The sequence below is a fragment of the Bacillus rossius genome, assembly GCF_032445375.1.
Source record: "Bacillus rossius redtenbacheri isolate Brsri chromosome 9 unlocalized genomic scaffold, Brsri_v3 Brsri_v3_scf9_1, whole genome shotgun sequence".
NCBI classification, from domain to species: domain Eukaryota; kingdom Metazoa; phylum Arthropoda; class Insecta; order Phasmatodea; family Bacillidae; genus Bacillus; species Bacillus rossius.
This window is the reverse complement of record NW_026962012.1, coordinates 18,587,392-18,614,483: the sequence shown is the minus strand read 5'-3', so window position 1 is coordinate 18,614,483 and position 27,092 is coordinate 18,587,392. Positions and strand designations below refer to the sequence as shown.

Below are 27,092 nucleotides of genomic sequence, written 5' to 3'. Positions count from 1 at the left end.
TTATGTAATAATAATAAAAATTTTTATGCCATTAACTGTGAAGACTGAAAAATAATGACACTGTTATTTCCCCCAGGTTGCGTTCTGTGATAAGGATTTTTTTTAAAATGTAAATGTTATAATGTAAGTGGTTGATTAAATACGTTTTTGTCATATGCTATTCCAAGGTTATGTTTGCAGTAAACTATCGATTAGAATTTTTATTTAGTAATAATTATTTCACGTTACTTTCGCAGGCCGTTTAGTCTACAATTGTAATGTCATTAATTGTGTCCTTACGGGCACTGATTGCTGATTGGTTCACATGCCACTCTAACTTAATGAGTGGTGTGGTAAAATGTCTGAATACATTTTTCTACTTGAACTTTTTGCCCCTTTATGTGTCCTTTGGTAGCAGAGAAGAGCCCTCATGATGTTTTCTGTTTCTGGTTCCAGTTTCTTTAAGGTAATCAGTAAAGAACGGACGATGAAGTAGGAATAGGATGCCAAGAATACCAAAAATAAATAAATAAATAAATATATATATATATATATATATATATATATATATATATATATATATATATATATATATATATATACATATTTCTATGTCTGTGACCAGTGCTTTAAAGGCCAAACACACAAATTAATTTTTGGCAGTGTGATCAGAATTCATTTAGTAACATTTACTTTTGCCTTACCAAATATTATTGAACTCCCACTACTTTCAAAAGTTAAATTGATATTAAAAACTTACCTGCCTACACATTTGCAATACATGAAAACAAACAATCTAAAAACACTTATTTTGACAAACATTTTTACACCTATATTTATGTACTGCAATCGGGTCACTATTTTAGAAATAAATGGATTCAAACATCTGATGCTACAATTGTAGATAGCAGTTTTTCATGTGAAGTTGTGACTTCAATCTCATTACGATAAGAACATGGACTGCCAACAGGTTCAAATCAGATGGGCGGGGCATTCCATGCTAGATCATCCAGGGGCGTCCACCCAACCATCTCAAATTTGGATGAAATTTGGTATATGGTATCTTCAGAAAAATATAATTTGTATTTTTCATTTTTGGAATATTGGCTCCAGTTTGGAATTTAAAGCCCTTAAAAGTTTCCTCTGTTTTTTTTAATCCGCAACCAAAGTCGAGTGACACATCTTGCTTTAACTTACATTTGTACTAACAGTTATTAATGTAGAATCGTGCCATTCACCATACTTACTCAGAATTTTACGTAGATTTAAAATATCACTCGTAGAATGTAATTAATTGCGCAAGGAGTATGTGCAATTTATGTTAGAAGTGGAAAAAATGAATGACCAAAAATTGTAAACATCAGTTCAGTAATCCTACTATAAGTTTTTTCTATTAATCTTTACAATCTCGGGCGTGGTACTATTATAAATAACACAAAATTTGCTACAAAATGGTGAAATAAAAATTATGGATATTTACCCTCTTTATAAAAGCAAGTTCTTTGTTAAAGAAGTGGTTAAGATGATTATAAATCAGTTTTAATTTATAAAATAATTTGTACATGTGAAAGCAAGTGGGGCCTATGTAGTAAAAATTTTATTGCAAAAAAGTTTTAATTAAGGATTTAAGGTTGTTGGAAAATCACATTTAATATACCTAATGTATGTCTAGATATGAAAAATACAAATATGAAAAGGATAAGAAAATGTTTGAAGAAAAGTTATGGTTTAATTAATGTTTGGTCTCCCAATCGGTTTGCACAATATTGCATCTTCTTGCTGAAATGTAGATGATATGTCATATCATCTAAAGGTTTACTGTAGGTGATGTCATGGAAGATATCAGTCAGTCACAGGTTGTCCAGTATGTGGGAGTCTTAGGAGCTGCTGTTTCTCTGTGCACTTCAACAAGTTGTCTGGGATTGTCTAATATACGACTGTTAATGTTTGAATGTTGACATGCGAGCCATTCCATTTCAATTTCAATTTAGGCAGGAGCGTGTCAGGTCACCCTCTCGGATTTGCTTTAAAAAATGTCAGCAGTTACAATCAGTGGAGACAAGAAGTGTGCTAAAAGGATTTCACCCCAAAAAAATTTTAATCCTTGTTACTAAGTATAGGCTTTTGAAGTTAGTTCAAAATCAAAGAAGTTGTAAAAAATCACATTTTTCGAATAAGTGGCATTTCAAAACTATTTAACGGATTCTATGGCATTTTTATTTTGTAGCTATTATATTGAACCACAGAGTGGTATAGTTCCAATCAGCCCTGGGTCACTCCATGAGATTTCAACCAGGGTTGGTTGCTGCACATTTTTCAAAAATCCTGAAGATTTGTCCATTCATTGGTACCTGTTTTGAGAGAACAAAACAAATTTTACAAAAAAAAATTTTCCTTTAATTTTCGCCTAGGAATCTGTTTGAAGACGGCGGCGTGTGAAAATTTAAGCATTTTCAAGCATTTACGAAAAATGCTGTAGCTCCCTCAATTTTTATCTTAACAACTTTTTAAAAAAATTAATTTTACTCAGCTCCAAATGCTGTTTAATTTTTGTTAGAAGCATTTCCTGCTGTGATAATTAATATATTTTCTGTTATTTTTCAAAGTTCACCAACAAAATTGACATTTTTTCCAACTTTAAGCCTAAAACCTCCCTTGAAGGACATGAAACATTCCAATGATTTCTTGTATGTGTATACTGTAGTATTAGTATTATGTGGCAGATATGTGGAAATCAGGGTGTTTCGAGTCCTTTCATACTTACAGGCTGTTATAAATAGAATATTTCTGAAATTTGCAATTTTCAGCAGGATTTTTGACTATGTGGGACACATGTGAAAAATTGTAATTTTACACCAAATGTAGTTCTATTGAGATACTTTATAACATAGTATATAAAATTGTTGAGGGTGTTTTGCAAATTAAAACAAAAAAAAAATTCTGAATTTAGCAGAAAATCAATAGGCCTATTCACTAACCGTATTAAGCATTGTGGAAAATCTTTGAAAATATCAATAATAATACATGTTATTAATATAGACAACACAACATATATAATTCCATATAAAATCTATAAACATAGGCCCTAAACTTGCCTGCTCCGCAGTTAGCAACGGCCTGGATGTCTCCATGCCGTTCCGAAAACATTGGTCGAGAACAATCTCACGTACAGTGCAACACAGCGCAGATCTTAATGATACAAAGATGCGATAATAATTACTTTATGGTAATTTATTAGTTAGAGGTAGTGCACTATATGCTCGACTGGGCAGCTTAGTTAAACATAGTTAAACATAGCTACACAATACTTTAAAGTTAGGAATTAAATTTGTAATTGTGGGTTGCTGTAGGAAACAATTAAGACTTGCAGGTAACTCCCTCGCTGATGCTTTCTTTTCCATTTGGTTTGGCTGAAACGGGAAGACGATCAAATTGACGTCAAGAACCTTACCACTTTTATGCACTCGGGTTGGTATTTTTCCATAACAGCACTCTAAAAGAACCATTTTAGTCATTTCGAGGGGGCCGAAAACCATATTTCTAACAAACCATCCTCGTGTATTATATAAAACATTGACCCACAGATAAACGTACATTCTTTTCACATGTAATTCTACTGACAAAACCTTCAGTACTTTGACGTAGAAAATAACACGAATGAATGCTATTATATCACCATTTAGTAGCCGGTAGAGATTAAGTTAAGATGAATGTTAACATTAAAAACACGATTATAGTAACAATGTTTGGCAACAAAACAGAAAAAATAACACAGTCATAACACATTAGTAACATAATATAATAGTTACGTACAGCATATCCTAGCAAACAAAGCCGAAGTACTCTGGAAAAAAAATTCTTTGATAAATAAGTTTTAAAACATTTGTATTTAGATTAATAGAACTCTCTCAAACATCAAAGTATGAATTTTGGCAGTTTAGAGAATCTGAAATAAACAGTGTTGCATAGCAGCATGTATGAATGTCACAATGGGACAGCGAGAACAGATTCATCACTACTGTCAGTAGTTGCGTCACTATGTTCAGATGCACTGTCATCGCTGTCATTACACACATTTATTATAAGCCCTTCCAATACATCCTCCATGACCCAGTCCTTTTTCCAATACTCGTCCTCTTTACTGACCACGTGTTGACAGTAGGTAACCTTCCCAGTCGGTACTTGTGATGGAATCTAAGGCCTTGGTGGTTTGTGACTGCAACGCTTGCAACTAAAGTTCACCAGAAATATTGTTCTCACAAATTAAATGCTTCATTTTGGCCCACACAAGCTCAATAGCATTTAATTCACAATTATAGGGAGGCAGACGAATTACATGATGACCATGTAGCTCAACTAACCTGTCTACTCTGAAACATTTTTCTTTCTATGTTTTTCAACAAGTTCGGTAAGTGTTGTTTTCCGCATTTTATTCTCACATTCTATACCTTTTCTCTGCAACCAGGCTATCAATGCACATTTACTTTCGTACTTGGATGGCGGTTTGTCTTCCTGCTTGCAATGGTATGGAGCATTATCCATAACCAAGAATGAAGCGCGTGGCAAATTTGGAATCACTTTTCCCGTCATCCATTTTTCAAAGTTTCCAGAGTTCATCTGGCCGTGGTAGTCTCCTGTTGTGCCTGCTTTATGAACGAGAGAGACTCTGTGCGCTGCATTTCCTGTTGCCATTACACATTCAACATCACCTTTCGTTTGCCAACATTTCTGAAAGGTTAGATTAGTGTCAACCCAGGATTGATCCACGTAAAATATCTTCTTCCCAGCCTCCCTGCACTGTTTCATCTGAGTCAGATACCGCGATAGCCAATCAACAATGTCAGATCTTTCGAGAAGAAGCATTCTCCACACAAAACCCATTTCTTTTAAAATTTTACGAAGCGATGTCTTTCCCCAACTCCATCCGATTTTTTGTTTCAAAACTGGCAGTTGTGTGAACAACTTTTTTTACTGCATAAAATTAGTGAATAGTGTCTCTTAATATCTATCAAAATAGACTTTGGACTATAGTACCTAGGTACCTATGTTGTTAGTGTGAGAAATATAGTAATTAGTATATCAATAGTATGGTGTTATTTGATGATAGGCTATTTTGTATTATTAACTTTATAAATTCAGTATTAAACATCCAAATATTGGGCACAACTTTATAGTTTTTACCATATTCTGTTTTCTTTTACAACGGGTCATTCCATGTTAAGTTATTCAAAGGTGGTTGCTTGGCCATTTTATAGCTAATCAAATATTTTTGGCTGTTGAATCCTACGTGATTAGAGAGTTTAAAAAAGACTAATTTAAAAATTTTATTTTATTCTGAATTTCGATGGCATTTTTGTTTGACAAAACGTGCTGATTTTTACATTTGTAATGGTTTACGTTATCTTTAGTTACTCGAAACAGGGGAACTCGAGGTTGAAGAAACAAAAACCAGTTTATTCAGGAAGATGCAGCCTTTATTATCGCTAATACTCATTTAAGGAAAACCGTAATCAAATACCAAAAAGTAACCTTAAATTTTATCTTCAAAAATTACAAATTTTCAATTTTTGAAGGAATATCATCCCAAAATAAATCTGTTCTTCATATTATCTTTGTATGTATTACCTTTGTAGGAATGTGTAGCTATCTTAATGCACTGTATTTACAAAAAAAAATTTACCCTGAAATTTGCTTCTTTTAAGAGTTATGGGCTTTCCAAATCGGAAGATTAAAAAAGAAAACAACAAGTTTGACACTTTTTTTTTTGTTGGAACAAAGTTTAAAAATATGAAATTTTTACATATAAACCCTCTGTAGGGTATTATACTGCTGTAAAGATTGCATGTTTGAGTTTTATCTACAAGTAAAGTTAGAGAACCTTTAATATCCCATAAAAAAATAAACGTGCACAATGTATTTTAGTACCATGTTATCTTAAATAGAATTACAAGTATTAAAAATAATATTATATATTATAGTTATTTAGAAAACAATAATTTCTATGTTAATATAATCAATAATGATTCACTAACGAAGAAATTATGCTGGTGCTCTGTATTTCAAAAGTTCAGAGGTTGGTTAAAATTTTTCATGAATCAATTTAAATAATGTTAGGTGCTTGATATTAGGTTTTAATTCTCTAGGTTCAAGCAAAAATAATTATGAAAATGTAATGCCCATTTGGTTAGAGACCGAGGTCTCTTAATCACAGTTAAATACCTCTGGATTTAGCTGTTAACTATTGCAGACTAAATTGCCAATCAAAGCTTGCTGATTAATCAATCTAGTTTCAAGCAGTCAAAAATAGTTATAGTTATGGGTGAACAGTTAAACTCACCCAGAAGATACTAAAATGGCTATGGCCATTTACAAAATCAACCACTGATTTTTATGTTATTGAATGTCTTCGGAGTAACACTTAGGTCGCACAGGCTAAATATCAAAAATACTTTCAGGTTTTTTGTCTTTAAACTTGAATCATATTCAACTCGAATGTATGCTCAGAATATCAGTTATGCCATTAAAAGTGCCAAGGCCAAATTATATCCATCTTTCATCCATACTAGTAGAAGAGCCCTTTTTTTAATCTCTGCCTCCTTGGTCACTATCACATGATTTTAAAACAGTTCCAGCCAATAACATGATTTAATATACCATTTGAATATTGTGGCAAGCAAGTGGACAACCAATCTGATTGCTTAACTGAACTTGAGGCTAAAAAGGTTTTCCATAGTACAGCTACCACAATATCATCTCTAACTTACAAATTACTGCAATTTTAATAACATCAATGAACAGCTTTATCTGTTATAATACAGACACAAAAAAAATTGCAAAACATGACACCAAAAGTAAATACATAGCTACACAGTTCCAAAGAGGTAGTGCTTTACATTACTGTTTATAGGTTTACAGACTGTTGTTTATTAATAAATATTATAGTTTGTGAATGGACGTGTGCCTCATAGCTTTATTCTATCGGCACTTATTAGTCCTATTTCCTAGTTTACATGTCTCTATCTATATGGCACTACTGCACTTCGTTTTTGGTTAGTCTTTCGCTCCATAGAATGAGCTAGTGTTTGAGTAATCCGTAGCAGTACATATTTTAGCCACTAGATTGTTGAAAAGGCAGGCAGGTGTATGCTACAAAAAACTGCTTTATTTTTACGTTCGTACGGCTGTTTCCTTCGTTTGCACTGTAGTTTTGGTTTGTTTGCGTGGGACTTTTGGTTCGTTCGGACAACAGTTTTCGCTTGTTCGCGTGTGCTTTTTGAGGTTTTGATGTTTGTGAGTGATAATAATCTGGAGAACAGTGAGGATGAGCCTGTTTGTCAAGCCAGTGAAGCATCTAGTGATTCTGGTTAGGTAGTAATAAATATAACAATTTTATTTTGAACCATATATTTTAATTATTTCTGTTTACTTATTTTATATGACACACAATAATATTATATTATAATTATATATATAATAATAATATTAATGTGTGTCATTTAAAATTAGTAAACATATGTACATCAAAGCTGTTTCTGTTACTTGTGATGTTGGAAAACAAGGCAGTGTTAGATCCAGGGGAACATCACACCATCACACGAGAAGGGAAGACTTTCAAGATGGATGGAGGGATTTATATCAGATACTGAACATAATGCTTTCATTGGACAATCTGGTATGATTGAAGAGCCTGAACTAGATGCCTATACTTCATTGCCGGATTTGTTTTATTTTACTTTTTTTTTAAATTATATGATGCATTTGAAAAAAGTGTTATTTTCAACTTTTTATTTTCATCAAAAACATTGGGAAATTAACAGCATTTTGAAGAAAGCTTTCTGGCAAATTCTGATTCTCTTTCTGCCTTTTACCATAAAATAGCAGTAAGAGAAACATTGTATGTACCCATGTTTGTTTGTCACAAAAGACTTCATTTTATTTGTTTGACAAGGGTGAATCTCAAGATGAAATTTTCTTGGTCAGTTTTCGTTTTATTTGGAGTAAAATGTACTGTGAAACTTCATTATGTCATGAGATCTGATGTTGTAACAGGCATAGGCATTTTTTATTATTGGGTGGTAATCAAGGGCTGGAGCATATAAAGAAAAAATTAACCATCGTAAAAGTGATATATTGTACTGCTGGGAAATGAGTTTGCATTGCCTACAAGTTAGTAGATACCTACATTAATAATAGAGTGAGACATTGACAGTTCTGCTACAATTTTATTGAAATGATTATGGGAAGAAAAACAAATCAACCAAGCAAAGTTTTAATTGATTACTATCATTTCCAGCTTAGCACGATTTTCTTCCATTTTTTCAATTTCCTCCCCTTCTTCCTAGAACATTCTGTTTCTTCCTAGAGATGGTTATTAATTTTTCTAATTCAGCACCACTCAAACACTTTTTACAAACAATGACGGAGAAAAGAAAGCAGTCAACAGCGAACAAATCACGGAAGCAACATCTGCAAACAGAAGCGAACACGCAGTAATCTTCCTCTACGTTGACGTAGCCGGTGGCACATGGTGACCTTCAGTGGAAGCATGGGTCCAGCTGGGTTCGAAATAAAACTGGTTTTTCACATCAGTTTTTACCGGATTAAGCTGAATTTGTTCTAAATCGTTGTTTAGCATGATAGTATTGACCAGGACCTATCAAATTATGCAAAAAATAAAAATACTTTTGAACATTCATGGATTGAGCTCATTATGATACTAAAAGCCTCAAATAGCAATTTTGTAAACTCGGTATAAAAATGAAATTTTACTACACTGTTAAAACGTATTTCTGTAAATGACTGAATAGTGATTGCAAAAATTTATCCCCAGTTCACAGACAATGTATAAAACATGCATATTGGGATGTGACATATAAGTATATATATATTTGTTTATGTAAGAAAATATATTACTTTTCTTACATAATATTTGGAATATTTATAGTTTGTTTTTATATGTCTTTCTTTTACTATCTCAGCTGCAACAACTATGCACAAATTTAAGTAAAATATTTGATATCCTTGCCAGTAAAATAACCTCCACATAGTTTGTGCAATAGTGTAGGCCTGCATACACTTTTTTTACTTTGGCATATCATACTTTATAAGCAGTGTAGGTCTAGCGACTTTGGTCTGTGTTGGACTACCAGCTTAAATCCACAAATTTCGCCGTTCTTTAGTTTTACACTTGGGGAATGAATAAAACACAATGTCTGATAATGCATTTCTGTAAGCATTATTGCACACAACTACACAGCAATTTGCATTACCTTTCTACTTTTTATAACCACCCATATAGCTAATAGTTTTGACAATTTCCCCCGAAGACTGGCGACGCACAGTGTCTCAACTCCTGCCGTCCTGCAGTTAGTTACCAAGTTCACCACCAGAGTGGCGTGCACGGTGCCGATACGGAGTTGTATTTCGAAGTGAGTTGTAGAAGGAAAACTTGCTTGACTTCTTAAGCTCATGAGTCATGACTTATTGATGGATTGGTGTACCCCATGTTCAAATGGTGAAAGACAGGAAGTGGTATCCGTCCTGGTATAAGTTCCTTCCTATAAAGGTAATTTTCCCATCAATAGAAAGACAATCAAAGACCTATCAAAACTGTTACATTATGTTCGTGATCGGTATAAACTGTTTAATGATAACATTGTAACATACCCTGGGTGAAGTTGATGGTAAGTAGACTAGAAATGTTGCACTCTGTGTGTTTGAGAAAATGTAGACTTGAAGATATTAAACATACTGTGTGCCTACTGAAGTAGTGTTCCCATCAAGGGGAAGAATCTTGAATGCCTTTCACAAGTGATACATAATGTTTCTGATAATAAAGTTTTGTGGTAAGCATTTAGACCTGACAACAACTTTGACTGGGGTGACGATACTGAGTAGTCAGAAGATTACACATTTAACGTTTTTGGGTATCCGTAGACATAATATAAACTTTACTAGGGTACCTATACCACTTTTTTATGAACACATGACTGTGAATTATTGCTTGGTTGAGTTTCAGACTGCCCTCAACACATAGAGGTTAAAAAGGAAAACTTTCTTTCAACTTTGGTTTCATGTAACTCCCTGTTCAGGAAAGGTATTACATACTTCATGTACACGTACGTTTCTTTACATCTTAATAAACAGATGTTATTTTGTACATTTTTCCTTTCAACCTACTGTTTAGTAGCAAAATAGTTTTTTTTTTCTTCTGGTTTACCAAATCTGGGGGCAGTGGATATTTTCCTTTTTTTTATCTCACTTATGATTCACAGCGTAATTTTAAGAAAAATCCATAAAAAAACTGAGTTGTATTCTAATATCACCACACATTCTGGTAAACCAACAGGAAGTTTAACATTTCAACTAAAGTTTATTTAATTCTTTAGCAACTCTTTTTAATCAAAATATATATCATTTTCATTTCAGAAAGACTAAAGGGATGGCATAATATCCAAACATATGCAAGAAACACTGAATGTTTTGATCTTCGTAACATGGTTAACGTGTGTGTCAGTTGTTGAAATGCAGCTGCCCTCCTGGTCAAGCCGTCAGCCAGTAATGACACACTTGAGGAGCGCCAAGTGAGAAGCTGCTCCTTCACTCACGCCTCTGTCCTTAGTTCTGTTCCTTGTTGTGGACAAAGAGAATACAATTGGAAATCCCAATGTGGCGGAAGGATTACAAAAAAAAGAAAATTTTGCAGTTTGACATCAAACTAATTATTTTATTGCACATTTATAATTTTTTTTTATTGGGTAAAACTAAGCACACATCCAAACAGGCATCCCTGCTGAATAAATTGGTTGTTTTTTAGAAGTGAAAAAAATTACTTAGAAATTTAGGTGACTTTTTAGGATTTGTTCTAGACATATCTAGGAGCTATCCTGAAAATTATAAATAATTGTGAATTTGTGGGCTATCAACCCATTTCAGGCCTGGATTTCCTGAGCTTTTGGGAATCTATAAAGAGCTATAAACAGCAATCAAAACCCATAGTCACTGTACCGTCAGCAACCACCAATAACAGGCCTGTCAGTCATATTGTGTAGACACGTGCCTGGGGGAGTCTTCAGTTATTATATTATCTTCCCACTCTATGCTTCTGTGTATACCCTGGTCATATTACTTCCACCAAATGTCAGAATATTGACTTTTCAGCTTATGTGGTATGCAGGTCAAAAAATTAATGTTTTCAAACAGGTACTATAAGAGACTTTTTATTTATATATTTATTTATTTAATTTTGTAAGTGAGTTTGAATACTACTGTTACAGGCCTACAATGATCTTTTCCAATCACACACGTCCATTTATTGCTAAATAACCAGTGAATAATGCCTTGCGTAAACTTGATGTTTGTGCAGGTCTTTGTCTGATTGTAATAGTTCCCCATCTGTCTGCTGTCTTTACAAATGCGAGGGTTGCAATCACAAAGAAAACCAACATAAATGGTATAATTCCAAAGAAATGTGTTTGTAGACTTGACTTTGGCCATGTGTGTGGGTAAGCGGAGAAGTGTAGTGTTGTGTTGTGTGCGTGCAGGCATGTGGGCACACACCATGACGGTGCAGGACTACCAGGACCTGATAGACCGCGGCTGGCGGCGTAGTGGCATGTACTGCTACAAGCCCACCTTGGACCGCACCTGCTGCCCCATGTACACCATCAGGTTAGTCTCCCGCCCCTACAGTACTCGACCCGGACTGTGCTGGCATTGGCGGCTGATAGGAACTCCACAAGGAAGTCCCTGGGACGACTCGAGCACTTGGACGAAAGACTGGCCACGACGTGTATTTCCAAGGTTTAAAGCTAAATTTGACTCTGAGAATTCACAAGTTGCATTGTTACTTAATGCTGTTGGTGACAAAAGAAATTGAGATTTACTCTTCATTTAACCTTGTTGAAACAGAACGGGAGTCATTCGAAATTGTGATTTCATAATTAGATAAGTATTGCTCACCACGGAAAAATCTGCTTCATCATCGGTTCCCGTTTTTGACTTCAAGGAGGCCAGAAGAAATGCAGATAGAACAGTTTGTTACTGATCTAAAAAAATTTTTCACGTGTGTGCGATTTTGGCCTGTGGGAATGTTTTTTGTGTCATGACATATTAGTGGCGGGAAGAGAAGCTGCTTCAAGGTAGAGATGATTTAACGCTTGACAAATTTTTAGACGGGTGTCAGTCAGTTGAAGCATGTCGTTTTCAGCTGATAGCCATGCAATGCACCACAGGTAACACTTACGCAAGTTCATCTAAGGATGTGCTGTTTAGTTCAATTGTCCCAAAGTTTTGTAAAACCAGGGTAAGGTAAGGGGTCATCGCTTTTCCTACAAAATTGATAAAATTCTAAATGTTGTGTTTTGATAACTTTAGACATTCCTCTAGTTACCCTGAAAACAGCGTTTCAGAATTACGAATGGTTTCTGAGAAATTACTGTTTATACTTAGGTTACATTAGATATGCTGTGCAGTGACTTGACCGCTGCTATTGTACGTAGCGTAGCCGAGACTGTTTTTAATGAGGGACTGGCTTAATTTTTGTCACTGCCCTACTGTTTACTGCATACTAGCTGCAACTTAATCTAGTGGTTCTCTAGAGTTTCTTAAGAATATAGTGTAGCCAAGATTTTTTTTGACATGATAACATGTTATAAATTGATGAACGCCGGCTGCACGCACGAAAAAGCATGACTCATTGTCACGTTCCGCCTGAGCCGAGCGTGCAATACCGGCAAACCACCGTGCGAGAAAATCTTTTATAATATCAAACACGTTAAGGCGAGCTTTTTAACTAATTGTTCGTGATCATATTTAAACAAATTATGTAAATTAAATTTGCAAAAACTGTAAATAATATTTGAAAATTAAAAAGTATGTGATTTTTTATCAATGTTTTCTTATGATGTTATCACGTAAAATTATCGTCCGTAAACCGACTTTACAGACAACCCCCCTTTTTTTTTATTTTTATAAAAGACAGGGTTGTTTAATGTTAGTACGTTACGGCCGGGTCAAGGCTGTTTTTTCACCCTAATTTAATTTGGGTGTATTCTTAAGGATCTTTGGAGATCCACAGGATATAGTTGCAGCTAGTATCAAGTAAACAGTAGGCGGGTGACAACGGGATCAGGGATATCTTATGGTAAACAGTCTCGGCTATGCTAATAAAGCACAACATGGCAATGGCTGTATCAGATAAACAGTATGGCGGTGATTGAGTCTCTGTACAGGCTACCTAATGTAACCTATAAACTGGAATTACTCAGAAACTGTTAGGAATTTTTAAACATAATTTTTAAGGGTAAGTAGTGAAACATCTGTAGTGTCTCATCAAGATAAAGCTGTCTCTGATCCCGTATAGTACCTGTACAGATCTGAGGGTGATAGACCCACTCTCGATAGTCGTGGTGGGGACCACAGGTGTGCAGTTCAAGCTTGACGTGGCTGTCCAAGTCAACATAGTGTTGCTTGTTCTGCTCGTTTAAGGGGGTGCCCCCTTTTTCAGGTCAAGATTACAGATCAACTTGTAGACTTTACAATTGTTTAACTTTTCACGAAATTAAAAATATATACAGCGCACACTTTTTGCATGATTAGCTGCCAAAGTTACATGTTTAACATTTTTGGGTTTTACAAATAAGGAGAATTTAATTTACTGCAGAACTGAAACTTTTTTGGTTTAACTGCAATGTCACTGGCTACTTCAAGAAATGTTTTGAATTTCTTTCAGAAAATATTAATTAATTTTACCTGTAATTTCAAAATTATCAAACCTTTTACGATTTTGACAGCCAAGAAACATGAAATGAGTTTTTGTTGTAGTCTAGTAGTCCTTATCTCAAATTAACCTCTATATAACATTTCATTGCCGAGAGGCGTAACAAACACAGCTGAAGCCAGGTCACTGTACTAATGTACTGGAATGCCTTAATTCAATAATTTCATAACCGCTTTGGCTTCACCCATCATGTTGTCCTGCGGTTCAGCGTTGTCTCTCTCTCTCGTGCCCTTGCTCGGCTGAAACGCTGACTGGAACATGCAGATTCCCGTTGCCAGCGTCTAACGGACAAGAAGCCGGCGGGAACCATCAACACCCATGATTGCTGCGTGGCCACGTCTACTATATTTTAAAACTGTACACTATCGAAACATACCTGGTGTTTAAAACTTAACACTTTCAATATAATTCAGGGATCTCGAGGATAAATACCTATTAACAGTTAAAAGGGGGATTGTCTGTAAAGTTGATTTACGGACGATAATTTTACGTGATAACGTCATAAGAAAACATTGATTGAAAATTGCATACTTTTTAATTTTCAAATATTAATTACAGTTTGTTGCAAATTTAATTTAAATAATTTGTTTAAATATAATCACGATCAATTAGTTAAAAAGTCCGCCTTAACCTGTTTGATGTCATAGGAGATTTTCTCACACAGTTTTTGGCCGGTTCTTGCACGCTCGGCTCAGGCGGAACGTGACGATCTTCCGTGCGTGCAGCCGACGTTCATCGATTTATAAGACGTTATCACATCAAAAATGAAAACCCAAAAGTAGCTTGGTAGCAACATAAATGTACACTTGTGGACTGGTCGAAGAGGGAGCTCTGACCAGCCACCTGCTTGTTGCCTCCCAGATGCGCAGCTCTGGAGCTGCAGCTGTCGCGGTCCCAGCGGAAGGTGCTGAGGAGGATGAACGCCTTCCTGTGCCGTGGCGAGACGCGGGCGGGACTGTGCAGGGCCGCTCGCAGGGCTTCTGGCATGGGTGCGTACGCACCGCTTACACGAGTGCAGCAGTTTGTGTTTGGACAGGGGTTCTCCGTGCACTTACAGTTGGCATTGATAGTCCCCACGGCCCGCTAGAGGCAGCGTCAGTCCTTTGCGACATCAACACCATCAAAATAAATTAAAGTAAATTGAACATTGAGTGAAGTGCAGAGGAGGATTTAGACGTGTTGCGGAGGAAATTCGCCGCACATGTTGAGGGTGGGGGAGAGTTGGGAGAATGTGAGGTAGTGGATTTAAGCCCTGATGTGGGGAATTTGAGAGAAATTGTTTAGTTGAAAATTTTAATTCTGTACCGAATTTAAGGAATGGGAAATCTGATATCTTGATGAGTTTTTGTCTTGAAGTGGATAAAATCAAAGATTTCCAAGTGTTTGAAAATGTTTTAAACCTTTTGCAATGTGTGGTAGGTAAATGTACTGCCGTAATGGAGTAGGACGCTCTATTTTGTTGCGTTGTATAGCAGACCAACCCAATTGGGAGAGAGTGAAAGTCATTTTTTGCGAAAATTTATGTCTCCTAAGGGTGAGGGAATAACTGATTAGATAACACGTTTATAATTTCTAAAATAATAATGATCTATTGTGGAATTTGTGCACCATATGTTCGATACACAAAATTTGTTTGACTTAAGTTTGAGTGAGCAAGAGGTAATAGATTGAATTCTTGAAAATATGTCTCTCTGAATAAGAAGAGCGTGTTCCTTTGTGAATAAGCACTCAGGTTAGGTGCTGCGTTAGGTTGGGCGGTGGAAGTGGGAAATGTTTGCTGCTCACTGCGAGTGTTTGAGAGTGGGGGAAAAGTAAATAAAGTAGATAAATCTGACAAGATAAGAGGAACTGAGCAGATGTGTAAGAGTTACAGTAAAGGGAATTAAGGTTGTTACTATAAATGTAGGACCACTTTAAGGCATAGTGCCCAAAAAAAAAGGGGGGGGGGGTTCCCTGTAAAGTCGGTTTACGGACAATAATTTTACGTGATAATGTAATAAGATACCATTGATGAAAAATTGCATACTTTTGAATTTTTAAATATTATTTACAGTTTTTGCAAATTAAATTTAATTCAAATAATTTGTTTAAATGTAATCACGAACAATTAGTTAAAAAGCCCGCCTTAACCTGTTTGATATAACAGAAGATTTTCTCGCATGGAACACCACAGTGGACTAGTAGCTCGTTGCGCTAGCCCAGCGTGGCGCGAAGGGACTCGGCACCTGCTCCGGGACATCGCTGATCAGTGGCCGGCGTGTGCCCAGAGCAAATGAACAACTGACTGCCTGGTTGTTGCAGAGGTGAGCTACGACACGGATGTGGCAGAGCGTGCAGCCACGGCGCAGGCTGAGCAGCGCTCGGGTGCCACTGAAGTCATGTCGGTGGATGAGTCCATTCAGAGGACAGTGGGTGAGGACATGACCAGCTCATTGGCTCCCTGTATTTGTGTCTGTTGTGCACCAGCGTGAACTGTCTGCCCCAATGTTGCAACTCCTTCTAGGCAGGAGAAGGGGTGTAGGTCGAGCACCGTACCACTGAAGGCATTGTAGTTTCCGGCCTCACTGTGTTTCCTGGTCTCTGCAGGCTCTGCCTTCAGCAATGTCTATCCTTCCGGCCAACCACTCCATCTGTACGTCACCATCACCTCTCGGCCACACCCCCTCTATCATTCACCAGCATCATGTCGTACTTAGAGACCCGTGTGATGTCTTCAAATTCTTTAGTAAAAAACAAATTTCTCTAATTGAGAAGCCTTGCATTTGAGACGACGGGCTGTGTGAAATTGCGCAATGTGAAATTAAATAAAAATTAATTAGCTATTTACAATTACATCCTACTTACAACATAATATTTTCAGACACACTAATTTTAATATTTAATGAAAGCACATGTATATCTACATACATAGGTAATAAAGGGCCTCTGTCTTGCTAAAACTGCCACCATCACTTAGAGCAGGAAATATACCCCTCCCCCATTTCTCCCACCTTTCCCACAAGAATAGTGGAGTTATTATAATCAACCTGGGTAGGAAATCTGTGGCTACCAAAAATGTGGTTTCCTGGGGTGGAAACACTTCCTACCATCAATCTGGAGATGCCTTGCATTTTCTTTCCATTTCTTTCAATTACGATCTCCACAAAGATGCAAGCCAAATTTTTTGTACGTAACAATTACTTTAAAATTAACAACAAACTGTAAACACTCCATGAATCCATCATAGAAGTCGTGATTGCACGGTATAACAACACAGACTGTAAAAACACTGTCACAGATATCACTTCGCACACATATTACTGGGCGTGTTCCGTTACACGCACAAACGCACCATCACGCAGAAGAGAGAAACAGAACACGGTGTCCAAAACAACTGTCGTAGATATTACGATGCACGGTATACTTTCATCCGTGAAATTAAAAAAATGCTTCCAGACATAAAAGGTAGAGTGTGAATTGTTATCATCTTAGAAAAACTGAAACGATGTAGCAAAGTGACAACAACGCCAATAGTGATCCTCAGAAACTCTTCAGGAGCCTGAGGCTGCACGTTGCCTGTCCAGAGCCTAGCCTCCTGCAGAGAACAGCAGCGAACATCTAGCTTATGTACCGGTGGACTCGGGGATGCAGAGATCCAGCAAAACCTATCTGGTCTGCCGCAAGAAGAGTTGCATTGCTCTGGTTCATGCCCTAGAGATATAATTGGTGTGCATTGCATCCAGGAACACCAACACCAACACCAAGACAAGCAGTACTGGATCAGAACCGTACGATGAGGGAAACACTGAAGCCACCGCCAGCGTGGGAAACATCATGAGGGCTCTGAAGAAGCTGCAGAATGGCAACCAAAGTTCGCAGTTCGGGACCGACGCTCGCCCACATTGCTTTGCTGCCGAGAACTAGGGCCTACTCAGTGTGACTGCCTGACATGCAAGGAAACCCCACATCTAGAGGAGCAACAGGGAAACTAGCATGCCACCTTTTTTTTAGGAAACAATAGCCCGTAGGGTGTTTTTCCCTGTAGTTTTTGGCAGAGAGTGGCACCCATTAGGCCAAAAAACTGTGTTATTAAGTCTGTGGAAATCTTATTTCAACATTAATATATGTAGTATGAAATTTAGCTACTTTCACTTGTCATAGATTGATTATGTTCGTAATGTAATCAGCAATTTTCTGTTTTTGGATGTATGGTTGAAAACCAGTAACAGAGAGGGCTTTTTTTTTCTTAATTTTTATTTGAGTACTGTTTTTGAGTAGAAATAATTCTGATGCACACTTACAGGGGGATTTTCCACCGTTCACTAGGGATTGATTTAGATTCCTCGTTGATGCCAGTTTGTGCGTGCATTGTGCCGTAGTGAAACCTTGTTCGTCGACACACTGTTTATTTTTACTTTTTCTGAAGACTCGCGATTGCTCCTGGGTCGTAAGTAGGTCACCAGTTAAGCTGATGTTGCCTGATAATGCAGCATCTTCAACTTTCTTGTTACCAGCCGTTTGCTTAAATATTTGACCGTCAGATTTATCATCATAATTTTTCACACATAATTCTTGTTTGAATAGGTTCAATTCTTGCTTAATAGCAAGAGTGTCTGTCCTATAATCTAAGAGAAAGTTCTAGAGAACTTGACTTATGTTTTTCAAATCATCTACGTTCAAGCATATTGTTTTCATAAAATTTACTATTTCTTCCAATTTACTTGACTCCATCACTGATACCTTTGCTCTATCACTATCAGTTCTGTCAGTTTCCTTATGTCCCACTTTTTAGGAAATTTTCTGAACATATTAGTAGATCTGACCTGAAATAAATCTATAGTTAATACGTCATCACCGGGCATCAAAAAACCCAGAATTCAGGTTTACCAGCTAATGATGAATTAATGTTGGAAGAAGTCCACTAATTAAAAATAAAAGAACTGAAAAGAACACAATAATTGCTTCAGAACCACGAGTTACGATGGAACGCGCACAGACCCGTCTGTTGATAACGAAGTCACAGCCGCTACTGTGAATTCTATATTTTAATAGACAAAATAAGTTAATTGAGGTGAATTTCACTGCACTTTGTGATTTTCCTTGCATTTCGGTGTTATGCGTTATGCGGTGTATTGCTTCCATGCATTTCCCCCTGACCTCTTCGAAACAGGGGGAAAACTGCCAGCATGGAAAACTATCAGCAGGGAAAAGTACCCGTGAAATTCTACCTTTTTCATATTCACACCATGGAATGAGTACAACAGTTTCGCTCTCAGAATTTTGAGAAATAGTGTTTAGGTTTTGTCATAAGGTAGTGCTGTTAACCCCCTGTGGTCTTAATTTAAATTTAAAGACTACAGAAGGCACTTTTAATGGTGACATTTGTAATCCATGTTTTTAAACTTAAGTTTATTAAACATATGTGGTATGTCTGTAATTTGTCTTGCACTAAAAAATAAAAGTTATTTTTTTCTTTTTCTAAACAACCTAAATAGAAATTTTTCAACACAGCCGCACTCTCCGAAATGTGTCTGGCCTGGTGTCCTTGTCTAGAGTCTTCTGTCTCTCTCCCAGCCCTTCACTGCTGCTGGGGTGGTTGCACTGTATCATGCATGCAGCCTAGATGAACCGATGGACCTAAGACATACATGTTTGACATACAGGGTTCGATTCCCAGTGGTGCCACATTCTACCTCCACAATATTTACCAGCAGACTACCACCACCAAGACTGTGTGACATCACGGCAGCAATATTGGATGCCGCCATGTTGGATTCTCTCGTCATCTGCTATTATATGCTTCAGTTGTTATCCACTACAGCATATACGTGTCAATTAGATCATCTGACACCTAACTGGTGGCCATGTTTGCGTATTCATTTATGCTTTGCCTTCGTTCAACAAATGGGTTACCTGTTTTCAAACAAAAGTTCAAGTGTGCATGTTATATGTTTAGACTAGTATTGTCGTTAGGTACTAAATTAAGGTCCCATGAACCCACCAAGAGTTAAATTCAAAGTCAGGTCGGTAGTTGTGTTTGGTCTGACCTGCAGAATGGATAAAGTGAGTGGTAATGGCAACGCTAAAGGTGTGAAGGTGTGACAGTGTAAGTAGTTACTGGCATGTCGCGTGTAGCTGATGACAGGTGTTTGATCCCCAGGACCAGCGGTGTCGAACAGTGCTGGGGCAGCGTCGCAGTCCGCGGGGGACGCCAGCACTGCAGCGTCCACAGGTGAGCTGCAAGGCACAGCTTCCATTCACCAGAATACAGATTCTTGCAACATTTCAGTTTGTTGGCGTGATAACGTCTTATAAATCGATGAACGCCGGATGCACGCACAGAAAAGCGTGACTCATTGTGACGTTCCGCCTGAGCCGAGCGTGCAAGAACCGGCCAACCACCTTGCGATAAAATATCCTATAATATCATACAGGTTAAGGCGGGCTTTTTAACCAATAATTGTTCGTGATTATATTTAAACAAATTATTTAAATTAAATTTGCAAAAACTGTAAATAATATTTGAAAATTAAAAAGTAAGCAATTTTTCATCAATGTTTTCTTATGACGTTATCATGTAAATGATCGTCCGTAAACCGACTTTACAGTCAACCTCCTTTTTTTCCCCCATAATATTTAGGGGTCTCACACTGATGTTATTTCCATGCCAGAGTTGTTATTGTGAATGGCCTTCAAAACTAGTTAATATAGGTTATATAATGCAAATAAAGCTCTCTAGAAAAAATATTTTTTTTACATAAGAATTACATTTTGCAAAAAATTAAAATCTAAATAATAGAAATAGGGTTTTTGAGATTTCTCTTCTCACTCAGCTTATGTACTCTTACATTCAAACAACCTGCGACCTATGTGAGGAAGACCCTCTTTTAATGAGAAAAGGAGATCTTCCTTCCCAATGAGAGGAGATTCTTAAAAACTTGGTTTTACTTTTTGTCTAAATCTGTGGAAATGCTCATGCATTTAAAAGTGTTTCAAACATTGTCATGGCCCCATGTGTAAAAACAAGATTTGGTTAAACACAAAAACTGGTGCAGACTTCCATCGGATTGGTATGTAATAGAAAACTTGTCACATTGTCAAAAATAAGTGCACAACAGTGTTCAATCAAATAGCGTCATCATGGCAGTAGTCATGACTTCCGTCATGACCAAAACAACATTAAATCAAGATTTTTAACATACAGATTTGATTAAAAACTAAAAGGGATGCTGGTGACCAAGTGAAGCAAAAGCAATACAGTGAAAAACTAGAGATGTTATTTGATATCAGTCGTGCCAATTCTTCAACACCTATTGAAAACATCATCATTCTTATAACGCACTGTAGCCTATAGTTATCTCTCCCAGAGGATTAATAAAGTGTATATTACCGTACAGTATACTCTTATAACGCAAAATTATTATCAACCACTGCCACATTGACAGTTTATCTGGTGTTATAACACTGAATGCCAAAGCATGATTAATAACTATGAATTGCACATTTTTATGATTCTTTCTAGCGAGTTCCTTTCAGGTATCAAGGAAACTTGTAGCATTTGATTCCCGATCCAGTTGCTAACCTGTTGACTGCAACTCGGAATAGACACCCGTTTCATGTTGTTATAACTGTGTTGTGGAGCTTGTGAGCACTGGATGTCGAGATGCAGCAGGTGGCAGCAGTGGCGGGCGGCCAGCAGCGCGACCACCGCGCAGGAAGGCCAAGCTGCTGAGGCTGCAGCGCAAGAGGCTGAGGCTGGTGGCCCGAGGCCTCAGCGAGGAGGAGGCTGACCGGCGCATCCTGGCCCGCAAGAGACCGGGCAACCACGAGGGCAAGTCCTTGGAGCAGATCCTGGGCGAGGCCGGCGTGCCGAGCCCCGTCCACTCCCTCCAGGTGACGCTCGCTCCGCTCCCTGCACCACTGCTCCTCCGCCTTTCCTCTTTTCCACCTTCATTCTCGAGGGTGCAGCCCCTGTGTCGGTACTCCGTCTGCCCTGGCCAGGTATTACCGTTCCGCCGATTCCACACACTTATCGTCCGGGCAGCCATTTTCACTTTGTTCTGTCGACAATCTCAACAGTTACATTAAAAATTAATAGTGCTCAGTTTGTGTGTGAATAGTGTCGAAATATTTTCCCAGTGAAAGTATTTTTATCGAGTAATAGTGCTAGTGAATTGACCATTTTTTGCATTTGAATATTCTTCTTTCAAAATTGGAATTAGGTATCTTTGTTGTCAACTGGGTCAACATGCTCTGACGCATAACCAATCCACATCATTGGTTATGGGATGCAAGTCGACATAAATTCTTCCTCCGTGTTGAAGTTTCCTGCACATTTTATTTGTCCAGTCCTGTTTAGTTTCTAAATATTTCTTTTATTGTGTGTGCAGAGGTTTCGACCGCACCACCCAATCTGCCCTGTTTCAACTGTACTCCCCCCCCCCCCCCCTCTCACTCTCTCTCTCTCTCGCAGTTCCAGACTCCAGCACTACTGTAGTATCAAACTGCTCCAAATTTTCAATGGTTCCTCTCCGAATTTCATCCTTTGGTGTATAGTTATGGTACCAGCTTCTGTTGGTCGGGCAAATAGAGTGCTTCCATGATTTTGCAGGTTGTGAAACTCATTCTTTGCTACTGGCTAGCTAAAAACTCAAAATATGTATTTTTTTTTTTAGCCATTTTCTCTCTCTCTCTCTCTATTTAGCATTAACTGTCCAGTCAGTAACCAAACTTTTACCATTCGTACAGCGACCAGGTTGTTACATTCCAGATTGACCCGGCAAGGCAACCCGGAATAATAACAAATACACTTGAACACTAATAAAGTTTCGTTTGTATTTTTCGAAAAATTTCTTGTTACAGGTTACAGTACACTCCCGATTATCCGCGAAATTAAGTGGTAGGGCCACCGCGGATAGTGAAAATCGCGGATAATCCGCAAAAGAGCAGAAAATGGGAAACAAAAAAGGAAACATTAATTTCAACTTAAAAATCAAAAACTTTATGCACAGTAAAAGTTACAATCAACAGTAAAAAATGTTAAATAATACTAAAATTTTAGTATTTTACTGAATTATTAACATACAATACATTTAAGTAATGTAAACATAAAAGTACTCAACCATAGGACTAGAAACAAAGCGCAACAGAGACAAAAATAGCAACACATGCCAGCCTACTGCGTGAGTTCCGAGAAGGCCTGTGGCGTTTTACTGCATACTGCACACAATACACTCGTCAGTAGAGTTCAAATTTGCTCACTTGTAATAAAATACAGGTTTACATATGTGCTGTATTTTTTCGTAGCATGCGCGGATAATCTGCACCACGGATCATCCGCCTGCGGATAATAGGGAGTTTACTGTACATGGCTTCTTACAAACTGCCACCGGTGCGTCCGCACCTTTGGCTGACCGGACGACAACGACCACTACTGCCTGACTGTAGACGACTACTGATACTGCGATACTGAAGACTGTACTACTACTGAATTACTACTGAACTCGCACCACGCAGTTACCGTCCCTTTGCAAGATACAACAGAGGCAGGCAACGTAGTGGGCCAAGCGACCAATCACATTATTTCCTGAAAAATACTGGCATGGGGAGACACACCACGCCGCCTCAAGGTTCGCCCTGATTGGCTGGCGAGACTGCGCCCGGCGAAAGTTCCTGTTTCTTGGTGCGCAGCTACACGTCCGCGTGCTGGGATTTTCCAACGACGCACTATCTTGAGGTGTGAGAAACAACCTGCTGGCGACAGGTTTGTTGCGCCCATGTCCTCCCTTCTCTTCAATCCTTCTAGACTGTTCTCGAAAATTACCGGCCAACTACCCATACATGCTTTAAACGATATGTAAAAACGTAAATAATACAAACGTTGATTTTAAATTAGAAAGTAAACAAATAATAAAACACTACAAAACATAACATAAATTTATAATAATCACCAACAAAATATTGAAAGTAAAAATAATTATAAAAATATTCGCAAAAACGTTAAACCTAAAATAGTCCTATTTCCACGTGAAAAACAGCAGGGGGTGGGAATTCTGCAATGTTACAGGGTACCCACCTACTGCGCACCGAATGGCTGAGCGGTTAGTTAGCTGGCTTCGTGGAATATGAAATAATAATAGCGAGAGAGAGTTGTCAAAGACTTGGTGGCACTGGACAAAGGATCCGGTAGAAACATTAGTGGATGATTATTTCACTACTCTATCATTGGCGAAATCTTTACTATCCTGTGATTTAACAGTGGTTGGCACTTTGATGAAAAAATAAGGCGTACATTCCACCAGCAATGGGTGCATTGAAAACACGAGAAGTATTATCCACTGTGCAGTTATGTGCCAAAAAAAGGTAGTAATTATGCTATCATCAATGCATCAGGAAGCGAAGATTGGTGCAAAAAGGTAAACCCGAAATTATTGAATTTTACAACGGGTCAAAAGCTGGAATGGATAGAATTTATATAAAATAGTATTGGGCAAATTTGAATAAAAATATTGTGTGTGAAACTCAAAAACATTTTATTAGGTTCATTTCCCAAAACATTTATATGCAGTTTTTACACCATATACTATAACTAGGGCCTGGAAAATTTCGGTGTTTTCAATATGCAAAAAGCGGTACTTTCAAATTAGAAAAGCGGTGGTTTAAAGTCGGTATTTTCGTTATGCAATGGAAATTTTACCGGTATTTTAAATGTTGACTAAATTGTGCAGTTATTGAATATAATAGTTTACATATTTAATAAACAATCCATGTATACTAGGAATAGGCTAATATGCATAATAACAGCCAATTAAATCCAAAACAGTTACACAAAACAGACACGTTGCTATAGATGTTTGCAACTACTATTTTTTTTTTTTTTTTTTTTTTTTTTTTGCTGCTGCTGCCAATGCCACATGCTTAGCCGACTTTAGGTGTTTGTCAATGAAATCTTTTCTATCCCATGAAACTTTACAGTTGCAAAATTTGCACATCACTGTGTCAGTACAATAAAATCCATGTTTCTGATACTAATATGCTCGTATTTAATGGAGTGGAGGAACACGGGGTTGCCACTTGAACAAACCCCAGCGCACAAATGAGAAGAAACTTAGTGTGAACTATACCCCAGATCAATTTTGAGCATCAAAACCATACACGAACACGGCTTATGTAAAAATAAGGTAATAATGCTGAAACACAAGACTTGGGTTAAAGGATACTTTAACCTTGTATGGATCAAGTAGAAAACATTCGGCTATAAACGAAAGAAATAAGAACAATGCTATCCTGAAATGCTGTGACATGTTTTTGGAGTAGATAATCACAGCGACAGACCGACAGGAGCGCTCCCGCCCTTGCCGTCAGCGATGTTTATTTTGACAGCTCAAGCAATTATCGTTTCCACGTCCCTTCGCAGCGTAAAAAAAAAGAGAAAAAAAAACACGCAGACAGTTTCTCACGCAGAAGGTTGAAATAAGGGAGGGAATGTGTTGAAATGTTAGATGGAAAAGGGGGGGGGGGTTGTTTTTACATGGTTTGTGGCTCTGGGAGGGATGAGCCTTGAAGAATTAGCAGGGGATGGGAGAGGTAAGCGTCGCGTCACGTCACATCACGTATGACGTCAAGCCGCCGGGCCGGTAAGATAACATGACAGCTGAGACGGCTTTTCGTGCGATAGTGGAGGCGCCGAGCTCGTCTAGACACTGCCGCGTGGACAGTCTAGAGTGGTGGTATCTATTTTTAGACGTCTTTTGTATGCCTGGCTGCTTACAGTACAGCTCTCGCCAAGATAAACGTGAACGCATAGAGCCCAACAAAGTGTAACAGACTTGTTTTTCAGCCGATTTTACTCAAATTTTCGGCTTTCTCTGCTTAAATTTTTCATGTTTTCTCAAAAAACGGTCATATAAACGGAATGGACGCATCAGAGGAGGCTCGCATCGGCGGGATTCTACTGTAATGGTACTTTTCGGGGATATATTCGCAGTGTAATATAGAAATGTTGTGGTTTTCGCGAATGTACTTACTTTTCGCGTTTTCATGCGAAATTCGCGCGAATTTTCGCAAAATTCGCGATCGCGAAAAATTCCAGCCCCTAACTATAACTATTATTCTCTTTTAGAATAAAAAAAAAGCTATTAAATAATATTCAATGTAAATCAACTAGAGGTACCTATGTTGAAATAATACACATGAAAAGAAACTATAGTGCAAACCAAACTATATCATTTCATATTCTTTAACAATCAATTATTATTTTCTTAAAAACCAAGCCACCGTGTTAGCGTTCTAGACCAGTCGAGGGCGAGCATCGACTAGTTATAAATTTTATAAAACAAATAGTTGTTGATTCTCAGAAGAATGTGAGTAATTCCAGTGTATCACTGAATGTTGCTCCGGTCTCAGTCGTAGTGTCACGAACACGTGACACTCAAGACCACAAGGTGTGTACCGAGGAAATTCGCATGATTGTTAGTTGTAGCAGTGAAGTAGTGGAGAACTGTGTGGAAATGACAGCAGGAGGGAGCTGGGCAGGTCTGCTGCTGGACTCTGGGTGGGACGAGCGACTGACGAGGACTGACGAGGACTGACGAGGACTACAGAGGATCGCACAGAGCCCTGTACGTGTGTGCGGCGCAGGTGCGGCTGGTGCGGTCGCAGCCGCCCGGCCGGGAGCTGCAGCAGTCCCTGGAGGACGCCCACCGGCTCTACTGCAAGTACCAGCTGGCGGTGCACGGCGACCCTCCCGACAAGTGCACGCTGCAGCAGTTCACCAGGTTCCTGGTGCGGTCCCCGCTGCAGGTACCCTCCGCCCCGGGTCAGTTGTGTGCCGTCCTCCGTGCAAGCAGGGTCACAACACGTCCATCGTAAGAATAAGGGGGTTGTCTGTAAAGTCGGTTTACGGACGATAATTTTACGTGATAACGTCATAAGAAAACTTTGATGAAAAATCGCATACTTTTTAATTTTCAAATATTATTTACAGTTTTTTGCAAATTTAATTTAAATAATTTGTTTAAATATAATCATGAACAAATAGTTAAAAAGCCCGCATTAACCTGTTTGATGTTATAGAAGATTTTCTTGCACGGTGGTTGGCCGGTTCTTGCATGCTCGGCTCAGGCGGAACGTGACAATGAGTCACGCTTTTTCGTGCGTACAGCCGGCGTTCATCGATTTATAAGACATTATCATGTCAAAAAAATTTTTTTAAAAGAATTGAACCATTATTCAATATCAACCAATAAAGTATATGATTGTTGAAAGCACATACATAATGTTTATTTGTATACAGCCTTTTTTACATTCTGTGAAAATTTCATTGGATGGCATCTTAAAAATTCACTCTCACCAT

The 27,092-nt window shown here is 37.9% G+C and overlaps 1 protein-coding gene across 4 annotated transcripts in view; it reads left to right on the top strand.

The window, feature by feature from the left end:
* LOC134542733 (arginyl-tRNA--protein transferase 1) overlaps positions 1-27,092 on the top strand; it is a 49,377-nt gene that overhangs the window by 171 nt on the left and 22,114 nt on the right. For 2 of the 4 annotated variants that reach the window (XM_063387229.1, XM_063387227.1), the window contains exons 2-7: positions 11,523-11,649; positions 14,621-14,748; positions 16,061-16,171; positions 19,899-19,970; positions 21,408-21,631; positions 26,378-26,539. In XM_063387229.1, the coding sequence (XP_063243299.1) occupies positions 11,523-11,649; positions 14,621-14,748; positions 16,061-16,171; positions 19,899-19,970; positions 21,408-21,631; positions 26,378-26,539 (824 nt within the window). The remainder of the gene's footprint in view (positions 1-11,522; positions 11,650-14,620; positions 14,749-16,060; positions 16,172-19,898; positions 19,971-21,407; positions 21,632-26,377; positions 26,540-27,092) is intronic. The other 2 variants (XM_063387230.1, XM_063387228.1) reach the window with 1 other exon arrangement.